The 15,243-nt window shown below is 49.8% G+C and overlaps 1 protein-coding gene across 1 annotated transcript; it reads left to right on the top strand.

Annotated features, from left to right (window-relative positions):
- The first annotated feature begins 4,101 nt into the window (after positions 1-4,101).
- On the top strand, positions 4,102-10,026 carry GJB2 (gap junction protein beta 2). Its single transcript, XM_084768307.1, has 2 exons — positions 4,102-4,385; positions 7,777-10,026. Exon 2 carries the CDS (start codon positions 7,802-7,804, stop codon positions 8,480-8,482), a length of 681 nt encoding a protein of 226 aa, XP_084624433.1. The 5' UTR covers positions 4,102-4,385; positions 7,777-7,801; the 3' UTR covers positions 8,483-10,026.
- Positions 10,027-15,243: the final 5,217 nt, after the last annotated feature.

Consider the following 15,243-nt stretch of genomic DNA (forward strand, 5'->3'; position numbering starts at 1 on the left):
CCACCCCCCTCTTACCCCCCCATCCCCCCACCCCCTTTTTTTTTTTCAAAGAACATTTCCCCCAAGGTGGAAATGCTTCTCAAACAGTTTAGTTTTAGGAGAAATTTAAATGAATAGCTACCACATAATTTCTACTCTGAATCTTAAAACCAAATACTTCATCTTCGGTCCTCAAAAGGGTATTTGCAGGTTGCAGAACGTACTACCTTGGGAGTAAAAACCTAACCCCATAATCAGTGGTTCCCAGGAAGCAAAACCTTAAATTCAGAACACTGTAGGCAAGAGTTTCACAGGGCATTTCTATTGTCTTTCTCCATGCTGCCTAGCCACTGTAACACAGAGAACTTAGAATTCAGTAGAAAAGAATGTTCCCTGGTAGCCAGCAAAGGCAGTTATGGTTGCTTCATTTCAGAGTCACCTGTGTGTGCTTGTGACACAAGCATGTTTGGAAGAATCTTTGTTATTCTTCCACGGTCGGCTTGAGTAACCACAGAGGAGGCGCAGCAGTGTGCTTGCAAGGACGGGTCCGAGCTCACCCAGCCACGCCACCGACCGGCCCCTTCCACTGCGCACGCGCAGCTGAGACCCAGCAACATCCGTTTCATCAGAACATCTTATGTGCCAAAATTTAAAAACATAGAAAACAGCACCACTTACGGGGGGGCTGCCGCTACTTAAAAGTTGAAGACTTAAATGTCTTTAATTCGGAGGAGGTTAAATTGTTGGAAGTCTGAAATGCCTTCTGGTTTTACTTTGAATATAACAACTGGCTTTTCCTTCTTACGTAGTTTCAGATTAGTATGTTTTAGAAAGCATAGAAATAGTACGACTCAGGGTTGAAGAGCGAAGCTAGGGTCAGAGGTACAGCCTGGGATGCCAGGATGGAAGACGCAGAGGCAGAAGCATTAGCTCACGTCATCCTTAGCCACATCAGGAGGTGGAGGCCAGCCTGGGCTGGAGAAGCTGACTCCAAACAAACCGAGTCACAACAACAGAAGTCGTAGGAAGCATACCCCCGGATAAGAATCCCCCACACAGACTGACAGGGCCCGCAGGAGCCATTCATCCTGCCAGGACATTACATCATCAAATGAAAGTCATCCTTAACTATCCGGGGAGGCGAGGGGCCCTTTAGTTTCCAGTTGCTACTCGGGGGAAGAGCTGAATATGATATATAGTCATAATCATAGGATTAATGTTTCAATAGCAAACTCAGGAAAAGAGTATGTGACCCAAAGGGCTCATGGCTCTCCCAGAGGCTGTCAATGGGCCCAGCTTGCCTGAAAACTTGCCAAGTGGTAGGACTGGGGGGCTCGAGACACCCACAAGCCCTTTCTTGTCCTTAAATTTTCTCTGCCATCACCTACATTTGATTTATAAGTCAGAAATGTGAGGCTTTTTTTAATGCATACTCAGAGAATCCTTCCCAGGACTGAAGAGACAGCCCCAGAAGAGAGCTGGCAAGCACTCAGTCGTCAATATGGCAAGTTGTACAATCTACCTTGCAGTGATTTCTTGTACAACAGTGACTTCTTTTGAGTGCATTTATTTAAAAAAAAAAAAGACTATCAAATTAAAAGACCAAGTAGCCTAAACATTAGCCTTTTCACCTCAAAAGTGCTTTCAACGTCATCAAGAAAGTTCAGTTAAGCTACGAACTAGGCCTCATATTCTCAGTACTGACCAGGCAGACATGAAACCACCACTTGTTTGTCCTGACACTCGGACATGACAAGGTGCAATGGCCAGAGATCCTCTCTGGTTAATCATTAATAGCTGCTTCATGGGCCCCTCTTCGCCCCTCCCCATTGTCAGGTCTGGGATTCCGCTTAAAGACAGATCAAAAACTGTTCTCTATCTTGCCACACAAGAACGAGACGAAGATCGGCTGCTCCGAGGCCGGGCCATGAACTCCCAGTCCTGTCCCACAGGCTTGCTGCTGCCCACAGAGCCTGAGCACCAGTGGCCCAGACATTGAAACACAGAAACACTGGAAGCTGGCTGAGAACCCAGTGGTGTATTCCCAGTGCTCATTTTATCAAGAGAAAGCACAATTCAGGGTACAGAAATTCTTTTTGTTATAATCGGCTAACTGGATACACTTTATAGCCTCATGTGGAGATCATCGCAACCCAACCGTTCACAGCGCCCGCCCTCCCCTCCCCTCCTCTCCCCTCCCCTCCCCTCCCTTCCCCTCCCCTCCCCTCCTCTTCCTATCCCCCTCTGGAGTATGCACATTCTCAAATAAATTTAGCATTTCCTACCCTAGAGGAACCTCTGGTTTAGCGGGGAACAAAGAAACAAGAAGAATTAGATGAAACAGAAGACAAGCAAGTGCAGAGTTCTCAGTGGGGACGTTAGCAGAGGTGAACGATTCGTCCTAATGTCCCCCATCAGCAATGACAGTCAGCCAGCACACAGCCATTGTGCAAATCTGTAGAAGCAAGTTAGGGAAGCAGCCGGCAGCCGGCAGCCAGTGAACCTATAATCATAAGGTGGGTGCTCAGGAGAAATTGTTCAGTAGGGAAAGTGAGTCCTATCTTTTACCAGCCAACTTCCTACAGTGATTCTAGAATCTTCTTTCATTCTCACTGAACAGGAACTCCAATTGACTGGGAAACTAAAGGTACTGACATCCGTCTACCCCCACCAGCTGCCGTCACCTCCTCCCCTCTTCGCTCCATCTCTAGATGTGCTCGGGCCAAGGGAGTTAGTTGTACCACTTTGGCCAGTCACCCCTCGCCAGCTGACTCAGCACCTCTCGCTGGCTCGCTCTGGCTGTATAAGGAGATGAGGCTCTTCTTTACAGACACTCCCTCTTAGATTAAGACTTACAGTTAGAAAGAAGGTGGGCGTAGTAGCCTCAGCCCAACGCCCTGCCCTGTCCTGCCCATGGCAACGAGCCAAGCTTTGCGAGGAAAAAAAACGTGTGCCTTCAGCTCTGGTTGTTTTCAATGAAAGCCATTCCTTAGACCAGATGGGCCTTGTCAGAATGAACCACTGTCTCTTCACTTCATGTAAACCCGATCTGAGGAAACTCTGTAAGGACATGCAGTTTGCACCCCCAAACCTGGCTGCTCTAGGACCCAGGTCGCAAGTAACGAAGTGGGGTGAAGCCAGCTGGGCCTAGGTGTCCCCTAGAATAGCCTGCTCTTGACATTTTAAGTTCTCATCTGAACGCCTGGTGGAACGTCCACTTCGTGTTTCTTGCCTTTCAAAACTATCCAGATAGCCAAGCAATGTGAACACTGAAACCTCAAAATCCACGTTCAGTTTGGCCGAGAGTGCCTGACCTCCTCTGCTCTCTTGCTTTGCCGCAGAATGTGGGCGCCCCTTCCTTGTAGTGATCTCAGTTGTGGGAAAGGAGGCACAGAGAGCGGAGAAGCAGAGACTGGGACACGTCCCACTTCCAGGCCAGGCTGAGACTTGGAGGCCAGCCCTGAAGACACTCACCTCTACACCCGCCCCCTGGCCTAAGCACTGGCACACCCGTTCAAAGTGATCGAATTAAATCGGGAATTCAGGGAAATACAAGCCAGAATTTGGCCAGCCCTGATGGCGCCCTCTGTTAGTCCGCCTTGAATCCAAATTGCAGATGCCCGGGCTCACTGCGCTGCGGGTCCCTTAAGTGAGAGGAGCCTTGTGTGTGCCACTGGAAGCTATGGGCCTTGCAGAGTTCCAAGTCCTTCCAACTCCCGGCTTTCTAATATCTATAGTATATATTACTACAGCGAAGCTTCAAGTGCTTCCACTAGTGGGAGTAGTAATAACAGCACCATCAAATCTTTCTACACCACCCATGCCCCCAAAAGCCGGGGCTTGGAGCTTTGCGACCTGTGTCGCAGGGGTCTGCAGGCTCCGTTCAGGCTGCGCACAGGACGCGACATCGGCAGAGCCTGGAGCTCCGAGAGAGCCCTGCAAGGTGGGAGGGGGGGCCTAGGGAGGGCGGAGGGCTAGGGAGAGCTCTAGGCTCCTAAGCTCCCGACGCTCCGGGTGCCCGTAGAGCCCCGCCCGCGGCGCTGGGGGCGGCGGGCTACTCGGAGCCGCCTCCTCTGCAACTTTCTCAATCGCTCCCGGGTGAGAGAGGCGGAGTGAAGGGTGCGGTTAAAAGGCGCCCCGGCCGACAGGTGTCCACGATCGCAGCGCCAGGCGCGCTTCTCTCTCCCAACTCGCAGCCAGGCGGCGGCGCTCCCGCCTACGGAGCGCCACCTCCGCCAGGACCAGCGGCCACCAGCTCCGGATCAGCCCGCGACCCACTCTGGACCAACCCAGGAGCCGCCCGAGACCCACTCCCGACTAAGCTGGGACCGGCCCTAGGACTCGTTACAGGAGACAGCGCCTCGCCGCCTCCCGCCACCCAGGGCTGCACGTTCCTCAGGACACAGGTGGGACCGCCAATCCGTGCCACCGAGTCACAGTGGTGTGGCCCGCGCCTGATCGCGACGCCTCGCGGCGGCTAGAGCGCCAAACTCTGCCAGTAGGGACGCGTGAGGTGCGAGGCGGGGTGCGGGCCGCCGCTGGCCGGGGAAACCGAGGCCCAAGCGCATTGCGCGGTCCCCGCGGGCCACTGTCACCTGCGACAGGGACCCGAGCCGCGAACGCGTGTCTGCAGCTGGAGCATCTGGCCGGGCTCCGGGTTGGACCCGGCTGCTCCGTCCGCGCTCGCTGCTGCGCACAGGGCAGGAAGCGTTCGCACAGCCTGGGTGGGAAGGTCCCGCGCAGCGCAGGCCAGGCCGGGGAGGGTTGCGGGGGTCAGTCCGTACCGCGCGCAACTGCGACGTGTCGCCAGTGTTCCTTTGCCAGAATTTTCTCTGGGCCTCCTGACTGCGTTGTCTGCCGCCATTGAAAGTTTTTAACTAACCGAAAGTTTAGCAGGAAAACGCGGTTTCGTTTGTTAAGCAGGAGGCCTCCGTGGGAAGACACTGACCTTTACCACCTAAAGCACGGGAGTGACGCGGGCGACCGCCCAAAACGCGCGTCTGTAGCCGCTCCCGAGAGCTAGAGAACCCCAGCCTGCACTTGAGTGGAGATTTTGATTGCTTTTCGCTTTCCTTAAATGCTTTTGAAGGCTTGCGTCCAGGCTGGACTCTGCAGCTGGAAGCAAATCTTCCAGACAGGTTCAGATAGTGTGCTGCTGAGAAACGTGTCCCTTAGGACTCTTGCATCAGCCCCCTCAGTGCTGCCTCACTGGAAGGGAGCATAAGCCTAAATAGGACGAATTGCCCAGGTCCCTGGGACTATCCTGAGAAGCCTGGCACAGCCATGCTCCATTTACCCCAGAGTTCATTGGAAACTATGAACTAAGTTAGTCACAATTGTGAGAAGGGTAAGGTGGCGACAGCATCTGTAAGTGTTCCACCAGCTCCCCTGGTCGGTCATGTGATATCACACACACACACACACACACACACACACACACACACACACACACATCCTTTTCACTCAGCCCCTCACAGTCTGACAGCGTTCAAGGCAATCTGTAGGTGGCCCAGGCCAGGTAGGGACCTTGCTGTGACCTCTCTAGTCAGAAAACCAGCCGTGAGATCACCTCCCAAACCAGTTGAATATTGACAATTTCACCCGACTGGCTTAGTACTCTTCACCCCCTGGCGAGGTCAAATTTCAACCCTCTCCCTCTTCTTGGAAAGGTCATTTAAGACAAACTGCTGCAATCAGATGTGCCAGGGGCCACGGCTAGGACCCAGCTACTTGGTTTTCTTTTGATGTCCTCCTGTCCCTCCCCCCACTCCCTCTCTTGTTCAGTCCTGCCAGCCCTTTCCCCTGTTTTTGTTTTGTTTCTTTTATTTTTTATTTGTTTTTTTTCCTATTTTTGGGGGGTTTTTTTGGGGGGAGGGGGGTTGGTTTTGTCTCTTTTGGTGTTTGTTTCTTGAGCCAGGGTCTTGCTCTGCAACCCAAGTTTTTTGTCAAGTTATCACAATCCTCCTGCATCCGCTGCCAGAGTTCTGGGAGTACAGATGTGTTCCACCACGCTGTGCTAACCCCAGCTGCAGGGAGCTAGAAGCCAACCTGGGTAACACAGCAAACTCAAACTGGACAGATACTTTACAGTAGTTTTTATAAACAAGTGAAGAGTTTGGTCAGAAGTTTATTTTTTTCTTCAATTGATACTAATAACTGGGCTAGACTGTGGGCGCTATAGGCAGGCACGCCCCTCCGGACCTTTGTGTGAATGTTTATTTCAGTCAATGTCCTGATGGCCACTCAGCAAACGATCAAGAACAGAAGGTCTAATTCCAATCAGATTGTTCTGTTAAACGTGAAACACTGTTGCTTTCAATCCTTTTGCTGTTGGGGGCAGACCACATGGAGCTTTGTTCAAAGGACAACCAGCTTTCCCAAGGCCTCAAACAGTCTGAGTGTAAATGGGTCAGGGCTGAACCTGCTGCGCCTCTGTTTCTTCCTTCCTTGTTTCTGTTCAGCTTCCCGTAACTTCCATGCACATGACAGGGTCTCATCTGACCAAGGCCCAGTTGACTGGGTCCTGCCAGGTGGGCTTCTTGGCATTCTGCCATTGCCGCTATAGGCAAGGAGGGACTCTCGCTCTGAACCCTTTTTGAGTCCACTGGAAAACAGGATGTAACTTGCTACAAAAGGAGGGTAGGATGCTTTTACATAAGAGCAAGAGGATTCATTACAGCTTGAAAGGGATGGAAAGCAAGTGAGTCATCAGGTCAGTGAGGAGGGTGGGATCTTGTCAGAAGAGGGGTTGATTGTGACAGACAGGGCGTGTAACTATGAATCAGTGAGGACAGTTCCTGCCCTGGGATGAAATAGAAGGCCACCAGCTCATGCAAGACCATCCAGGGCACAGTCAATATATACGCTGTGTCACCCAAGGCAAAACCACCTTCAGGTGTTTCCTTGCACCAGTAACTTGGGAACCACTGAGCTAAATTTCCCGTCATCTTTCATGATATATTTATTTTAGAATCACTTCAAGGTTAAAACCATAGTCCACAGTGCAACACTTGCTTGCAACACATATCAAAACAGATACAGAGCGTTAATCAAACAGTCCCAGCTTGACAGCGGAGCCATGAACCTGAGTGTAAAAACCTAATCGTAGAGACTTTTTTTTTTACCCTGTTCCTCTCAGAAGATAGAAGCAAGGCTTACAGTAAAGGATTAAGTTGAGGAACCTCAACTGTACATGTATCCACTAGGAATGACACATCACTCTTGCCTCCCAAAACCCATAAATGTTAAAATATCTTAAAGACACAGCTTTAGCCTAGAGTCTGCAGGGAGACAACGCTGGGTCATGTTTCACAAACTCTGCTGTATGAACCAGGCAGCTGTGCCTCCAAGGTGAGATTGGTCCAAGCTTTCGTCCGTCACTGTGATGCACTGCAAAGCTTGGAGCTACTGACACAGCCCACTGAGGGACCAGTACGGAAATGGGAACATGTGAGGTGGGGCTTAGCCAGAACCCGGTTTTCCCTTTAGGGTAACAAGTCCTTTGCTTTGGTGCACCCCTGTACCTGAATCTTTATTATGTGCTAAAAGATTGAGCGAATCACTCAGGTGAACTTGGGAGAACGTTACTGCAGAGCACACAGGGACATCCTGGAGATGGGTTGGGAGCTATGCACTTAATCTATGGCAAAGTAAGCTGTACCCTCACCTAGAGGAGACTGCGTATGCTTTGATGTTTGCTCAGGAAGTCAGTTAAGAATACCTACCCACGGCCAGAAATAGGGCTCAGATTCTGGGCAGACCAGTGATTCCTGTCTTGTGTTCCTTTGTCCTTTGTAGTGCCAACCCCCTAGCAGACGACAAGATGGATTGGAGCACGCTACAGAGTATCCTCGGGGGTGTCAACAAGCACTCCACCAGCATTGGGAAAATCTGGCTCACCGTCCTGTTCATCTTCCGCATCATGATCCTCGTGGTGGCCGCCAAGGAGGTGTGGGGAGACGAGCAAGCCGATTTTATTTGCAACACCCTCCAGCCTGGCTGCAAGAACGTGTGCTACGACCAGTACTTCCCCATCTCTCACATCCGGCTCTGGGCGCTGCAGCTGATCTTCGTGTCCACACCGGCCCTCCTGGTAGCCATGCATGTGGCCTACCGGAGACACGAGAAGAAACGCAAGTTCATGAAGGGCGAGATGAAGAACGAGTTTAAGGACATCGAAGAGATCAAGGCCCAGAAGGTGCGCATCGAAGGGTCCCTGTGGTGGACCTACACCACCAGCATCTTCTTCCGGGTCATCTTTGAGGCCGTCTTCATGTACGTCTTCTACATCATGTACAACGGCTTCTTCATGCAGCGCCTGGTGAAGTGCAACGCTTGGCCGTGCCCCAACACGGTGGACTGCTTCATCTCCAGGCCCACGGAAAAGACCGTCTTCACGGTGTTCATGATTTCTGTGTCTGGAATTTGCATCCTGCTAAACATCACAGAGTTGTGCTACTTGTTCATTAGATATTGTTCAGGAAAGTCAAAAAGACCAGTTTAACTGATGCATTTGCCCAGCTGCTAGGACAGAGACCGAGGGAGAAAGATGAGGCAACTGCTGCTTAGCTGTCAAAGCTCAGCCACCAGCAGCATTTTCCCCCGAGGCCAACATTCCTATCTTAAACACCACCATTTGAAGTCCCTGTAGGCCTCCCATGAAACTCCAGAAACCTCCATGGGGCTCCCTTCCCCCAAAGCTCCCAAACAAAGGCCCAATTCTAAGCCTGTATTAATCGGTTCTAAAGTTAGTTCCACTGGGACCCCGTGCTGGTAGGGACTATTCTTGTAAGAGACATTCACAGTTTAAACAAAGAGTCTCACATTGTTTCTCTCTCTCTCTCTCTCTCTCTCTCTCTCTCTCTCTCTCTCTCTCTCTCTCTCTCTCTCAGGACAGGAGAGATGAGCCCAGGCCTGAGGAAGGTGCTGAGAAAGTTCAGTGTTTCCCCCACTTAGGGTACCCTTCCCCAAGATGCCCCCAGTTAAAGGGAAAGGATCACCATTCTGTTATTTACTTTGATAGTTTAAGCCAGCAGTGATGCACAAAGTCATTTATAATGCTTCAAGCGCTGTGTACTTTTTTTTTTAATGAAAACCTTAAAATAAGATAGGTTCTTTTGTTCTTAAAATTATCTGGAAACCATTTATACATTCCTCCTATTTCAATGGTTCCGTTTCTGATGTGAACTTGATGTGTAACCAGATCTCACAAGGTCTTTAAAATATTGGCCTTTGGGTTATTGGAAATCTGCAGAGTGGCTGAGAGGCCACCTACTGTGTTCTTCGCTGGTGTACCTACTGTGTTGAGTCCAGTAAAACAGCATCAGAACCTGTCCCAAATGAGACAAGCTGGAAGCCTTATACGCTGGCTCCTGACAAGAAGAGGCCTCAATTAAAAGACCCAAGTGACAGGTAGAATATGCCAACAACTGCCACCTGCCATGAACCTAGCCCATCCCAGGCCTCCCGACAGCTGCCGACTCCGTAGCTGTGGGATGTGGCAGCCAGCATCAGAGACACATGGACTTTTTGAGTTTGCTTGGGAATTTCACTGCCGTGGTACAATTTAACGGTGCAGAAACAAAATGGGGTGGAGGCAGGGGGTTAACTGTTTTCAAAGAACCAATGAACTGTCTAGAGTCTAAAATTCTGCTGATTCAAACTGAGTTTTTCTATTTTGAAGGTCTGTTTGCTTCCCTCTTCAGCGTTGGCTTCTTAACTAGAAAACGGAAATATGGATATGTGGGAAAAATAGAAACTAGAGTTTAGGTCAGTGCGCACCTTTTCTAAGACAAGTTGAACCTCGGCATTGCCGGTATGCAGAATGTGTCTCCCACAAGATGGCGCTCAACAACTCCAACAGGGGACACTTCCTACCGCCCAAAATGGCATTGGGGAGCCACTTTGTAACAATAAATAAGAGCTGTGGTTTCATGCTTGTCGCTAAAGTAACTTTGTAAACTCTTAAATGTCATTCATTAAAATAAGATTATTTTGTATACTTCAAAATTAAATAAGGTTTTTAATAGAATACCAAATTTCAACTTAGTCAACAGTAAGTTTGTGGAGTTTTGCTTTGTTTTGTCTTCGGGACAGGATCTCACTCTGTCCCCCTGGCTGGCCTAGAACTCTCATAATTCCACCTGCCCCTGTTACTGTGCCCAGCTACAGTGATTTGTGTACACATATATTCCACAGTTCATACTTACAACATCCCATGAGTGTGTTCACAGGCTACCTACCCACTGTACTGGGATTCTTCTGCCCCAGTTACAGAAAACCCCCTGTGGCTAGAAAAATGGATAAAGAGGGAGGGGACAGAGCATTGCTGCCCAAATCCATAGCACTGAGAAGTTCAACGAGCCCCATCCTAAGGACCGTAATATGGGAGAGAATGCAGTGTGTAGGATGCTAAGTCCCGGTGACAGCATCAGTCCAGTTCCTGGAAGAACTAGTGGAACTCACAGTTCGTGGGTGAGGTTCTTAGGCTCAGCGTGCAGTCGGCGCTAAAGCACCGTCTGCCATGTTTGACTCCCCATAGCGGAGCACCAATGTCACAAAAGTAAATAAATAATAACTCTTTCTATTTAAAAATTAAAACCGTTTCCACCATGAAGACTACAACATGAGTTGTAGTCTACAGTGTCCTCCGTGGAAGTGTCTAGAAGGGTGTGGCCCATGAGGCAGCTTTATGCTCCCTCAACATCCATATTCCCTTGTCTCAGGTAAACATCTGCTGACATGCAGCTCTCTGCTGGACCAGCACTTCCATCCTTTAAGGTACAAGTTTCCCATCAGAGGATGCTAAAGCATTTTAAACATCAGTGACAATATTTTAATGGAGGACCATTGAAAGGAATAAATCTCAGCCGGCTTCCACTCGGGTGACAGGACAGATGTGCACGGTCTCTCCCACCTGCCAGGCACCCTGTTAAAAGAGCACCCAGCTTTTTAAGTGGCTAGTTCCACTCCCACACGTTATGAAGATTGTCACTCTGAAGGCATTAAAGGGTAGAGCCAAAATAATTACAAACCACCAACAAGCACTTCATAGGACTGGCGGAGAGGTCTGGCCACAAGCTTGAAAATTAAAGCTTGACCTCTGAAGTATGACCGTCCTTAACTAGAGTTGGCAATTTGTCCGCGAGGAGAAGCCCTGGTGTGAGTAAACTCTGAGGGTGATAGGTGATGCCCCCCCCAACCCGTGTGGCATCTGCTAACAAAGGAACCATGCCACCTGTTGAGAGACAGGCCATTGCTAGTCCAATGTGGAACAACAGAGGGTTCTATTGGTTTCCCCCTGGCCTAAGCTGCCTCAGGTAGCACCGTTTCTAAGTAGTGACTCAGCAGGGAGCAGCTCGTATACACTGAATGGATCACAGTATATACCCTGGCCTAGATTCGTCACCATAGAGTGGGCTTTCCTGAATACTTCCCAGGCCTGGGGAAATCAATGGGACGATTTCCATAGACCCCCCCCTCCTCCACCGAGGACAGTACCATTGCTATAATCTCTTTTCCACTCAGTAGACCCGCAGTGAGAAGGTGACTGACATCTTAGACAGCAAAGCTCCATTAACTGAAAGCTTGAGAAAGTGCAGGGTGACACTGAAGTTAACATAACACAGAGACCAGCCACATCAGCAGGGGAAGGAGAGCTGGGTGCAAACACAGCAGCAGAGTAAAACGAGTGATAGCTGTATCCCTCTGTAACCCAAGAAAATCCAGGGCTGATGAGTAAGTGGCTCATTGCCAAGATGCCTGCCTAGGACGCACAAGCCATAGGCTCCACCCGAGCCTTGTGCCTACCTCACACAGCTATAGGCTCCACCCCCAGCCCGCCTCACACAGCCATAGGCTCCACCCCCAGCCTACCTCACACAGCCATAGGCTCCACCCCCAGCCCACCTCACACAGCCATAGACTCCACCCCTAGCCTTGTGCCTACCTCACACAGCCATAGGCTCCACCCCCAGCCCGCCTTACACAAGCCAAAGGCTCCACCCCCAGCCTTGCGCCTACCTCACACAAGGCATAAGCTCCATCTCCAGCCTTGGAGGAAGTAAATATATAGGAACAGCGCTTGTTCCTGGGAGGCAAAGGCAGGAGAATCTAAAGTTCAAAGTCACCCTCAGCTACATGCTTAGTTCAAAGCCAGCCTGAGCTTCATGAGACTCTGCCTCAAAACATTAAAAAAAAAAAAAAAAAAAAAAGTAAAGAGAAAAGAGAGCCGGTACTGTAACAAAGAATGTTACAAGTTTGTCCTGTCAGGGCCTCTGTACTCCCTGACATGCATACCACCCACATCTCTAGCCTCCTTGCAGCCTCACTGCAACACAAAGCACAGCGGTCCCTCACCTCTCCTCCTGTGGAAGGGTGGGGGTTGGCCAAGAAGGCATAGCTCAGGTAACTGTCAGTATCAAAGGCCAACGAGAGTGGCCCAGCCATGCGTAACGAAGGTTATGTGGCCTCCTTTCCACACCTGAGACTTTAACGCCACAGGCCGCACCTGCGTCTGTTGCAACTGGAGGCCACGGTGTAACCGCAGCCCCACAGGATTCCATGGTCCTGCACATCCCTCGTGATTTTTTTTCATCAGCTGCTATTTATTGATCACCAGCTAAGTGTCAGACCCTGCTTGTCCCTGGGACTGGACCTAAAAAAAAAAACCAACAACAAACAAACAAACAAACAACCCCCCCCCCAAAAAAAACCCCACAGACCCGGAGCCTTCATGTTGAAGGAGGCTGCGTGTCAACAAACCTCGCAGATGGTCTCTGATGCAGGCCAACGAACGCCACAGCAAAGCGAGAGCAGGGAGTGTCAGGCATCACAGGATGGTACCCACTCAGGCTACTGTGGGATGGTTGCTCTTTGAAGAAAACAAGTAACAAGGAGCCACCTGTCTCAGGGCAGTGACACCAAAAGGCTGGGAATAGGCTCCAGGAATCGGACATGGAAGGAGATGGTGGAAGCCAAAAACGCAGGAGACCAAGCCCCGCCAGGAGGGCTTGTGCCCCCTGAGAGTCTCTTCCGTGCTGGCTTACATCGGCCTCCTTGCCACACCCGCTCTATGTGCGGCCTTGCTCTGCCCTCTCTCCGAGGACCAAAAGCAGATCTGTTTTCTACTTGCGCACTCTGCAAATAGCTGAGGCTAGACCCACGCTCAGCCCAGACCTGTGATTACAACCAGGAGTTCCTTCCCCGAAGGCTCCTGGTGCACCAGTGACCTGCCTTGTGCCGGGTGCTCAGCCGGGTGTGGTGCTGTGGCGGGACCATGACACAAGGCCGCTCTTCTAGACATGCCTGCTAAGTTCAATCTAACTTTTTGTTTGTTTTTGTATTTGGGGTTTTTTTTGTTTTGTTTTGTTTTATTTTGTTTTTGAGACAGGGTTTCTCTGTGTAGCCTTGGCTGTCCTGGACTCGCTTTGTAGACCAGGCTGGCCTCGAACTCGCAGAGCTCTGATGCCTCTCCCTCCCTGTGTGCTGGGATTCCAGGTATGTGCCATCACACCCGGCTCCAGTCTAACTTTTTAACAGTACTATCACCTTTTGTCACTCTTAAGTGTAAAGGTAACTAATGTTACTTGTGTAAATGTTAATGTGGAGACACATTTTTTTTTATTTCAAATTAAATAATTCCTAGCTGTATAAAGTCAGAAGCGGGATTCAGCCTCTTTTCTCCTCTTGTCGCCCAGTCTCAGTTACCCATGTCTTGCCATATCTCCGTGCAGTCTTTCCCCATACAGCTGTATACGCAGCCCGACAACAACGGTTCCGTTTGAGAACATCTTACTTGAAGATGGTCCCAGAGTGCATCCTCTGAATTCAAATGTGGGCCCTTTCCTGGGCTGAGGCACTGCTTGTCTGATCCCCCTCCCTTTCCTGGGCACTAGCAGTAGTGACTGCAGCTCCTGATTAGCCTTGAGATCATGAGGGGAAACCACAGCACTCTACAGTGTGCTGTGAAACTGAGCTAAAATACTCTGTAAAGGGAGTAGATTAGTCACATTATTTTTTTTTTTAAGATTTATTTATTATTAGGTATACAGTGTTCTGCTTGCATGTATACCTGCAGGCCAGAAGAGGGCATCAGATGGTTGTGAACCATCATGTTGTTGTTGGGAATTGAACTCAGGACCTTTGGAAGAGCAGGAGGCACTCTTAACCACTGAGCCATCTCTCCAGCCCAGTCACATTTTCTTTTTGTTTTCCTTTGTACTGTTTTTGGTTTTTCAATACAGGGTTTCTCTGTAGCCCTGGCTGTCCTGGAATTCGCTCTGTAGACCAGGCTGGCCTTGAACTTAGAGATCTGCCTGCTTCTGCCTCTGCCTCCCAAGTGTTGGGATTAAAGGGGACGTGTGCCACCAGTGTGTGATGAATAATCGAAATTTTCCTTCAGAATATCTTCAACTTACAGTGAGATTTTAGGATAGAAGCCTGTGTTAGTCGGGGACCACCTGTCCTGAACACCCATGCGCACATAACAAGGATTCAGGATGGTTTTGCTCATATTACTGCATTTTTTTTTCACATTTCTTTATTTAACCTGAGTGACACGCCATAGTACTTGGAGAAGTCAGTTCTCCACCATGGAGGTTCCAGGAATCGAACTCAGATCTTCAGTCCTGGAGGCGAGTGCGTTTGTCCGGCTGAGCCATCTCACTGGCCCTTGGCGTACATTTCTAGCGTCAGTTTTTCTGTGATAGTTCCTACTTGGTGGTGTGTCTTCCTAGGTTAGTATATTCATATACTTGTCCCTCATGTAATACCGTCTCCTCGTTGAGGGGCAGTCACATCCGTTTCCCAGTTTTCACAAAAACCACCTCCCCCTTCCCCAACACAACAGAGTCCCCATTGGTAAAGCTCTCTAACCTGTCTCTGTGCCCTGCTCTTCCAGACCTGGGACCTGTCTTCTGTTTATCACCAATTCCTTTAGACTGTAGAGCATCTGTCAGTGTGGGTTTGTTGCTGTTTCTTTGGTTGGTTGGTTGACTGGTGGTTGGTTTTTTGAGACAGGGTTTCTCCGAATAACAGGCCTGACTGTCCTGGAACTCTCTTTGTAGTCCAGGCTGGCCTTGAACTCACAGAAGTCCACCTGCCTCTGCCTCTCGGGTGCTAGGATTAAAGGCGTGTGCCACCACTCCTGGCTGTTCTGTCAGTTTAATAAGGATGATTTCTTGTGGTCACCTAAGCCAATAAAAAGTGTTGAATACAGAATGCCACCAAAGACTTCCTCCTAGCATCACATGGATTCCTTACCTG

This window comes from Acomys minous, assembly GCF_964271855.1.
Source record: "Acomys minous genome assembly, chromosome: 18".
In the NCBI taxonomy this organism is placed as follows: Eukaryota; Metazoa; Chordata; class Mammalia; order Rodentia; family Muridae; genus Acomys; species Acomys minous.

Coding starts and splice junctions, on each gene's coding strand:
- GJB2 (XM_084768307.1), top strand. CDS start 7,802: ATGGATTGGAGCACGCTACAGAGTATCCTCGGGGGTGTCAACAAGCAC.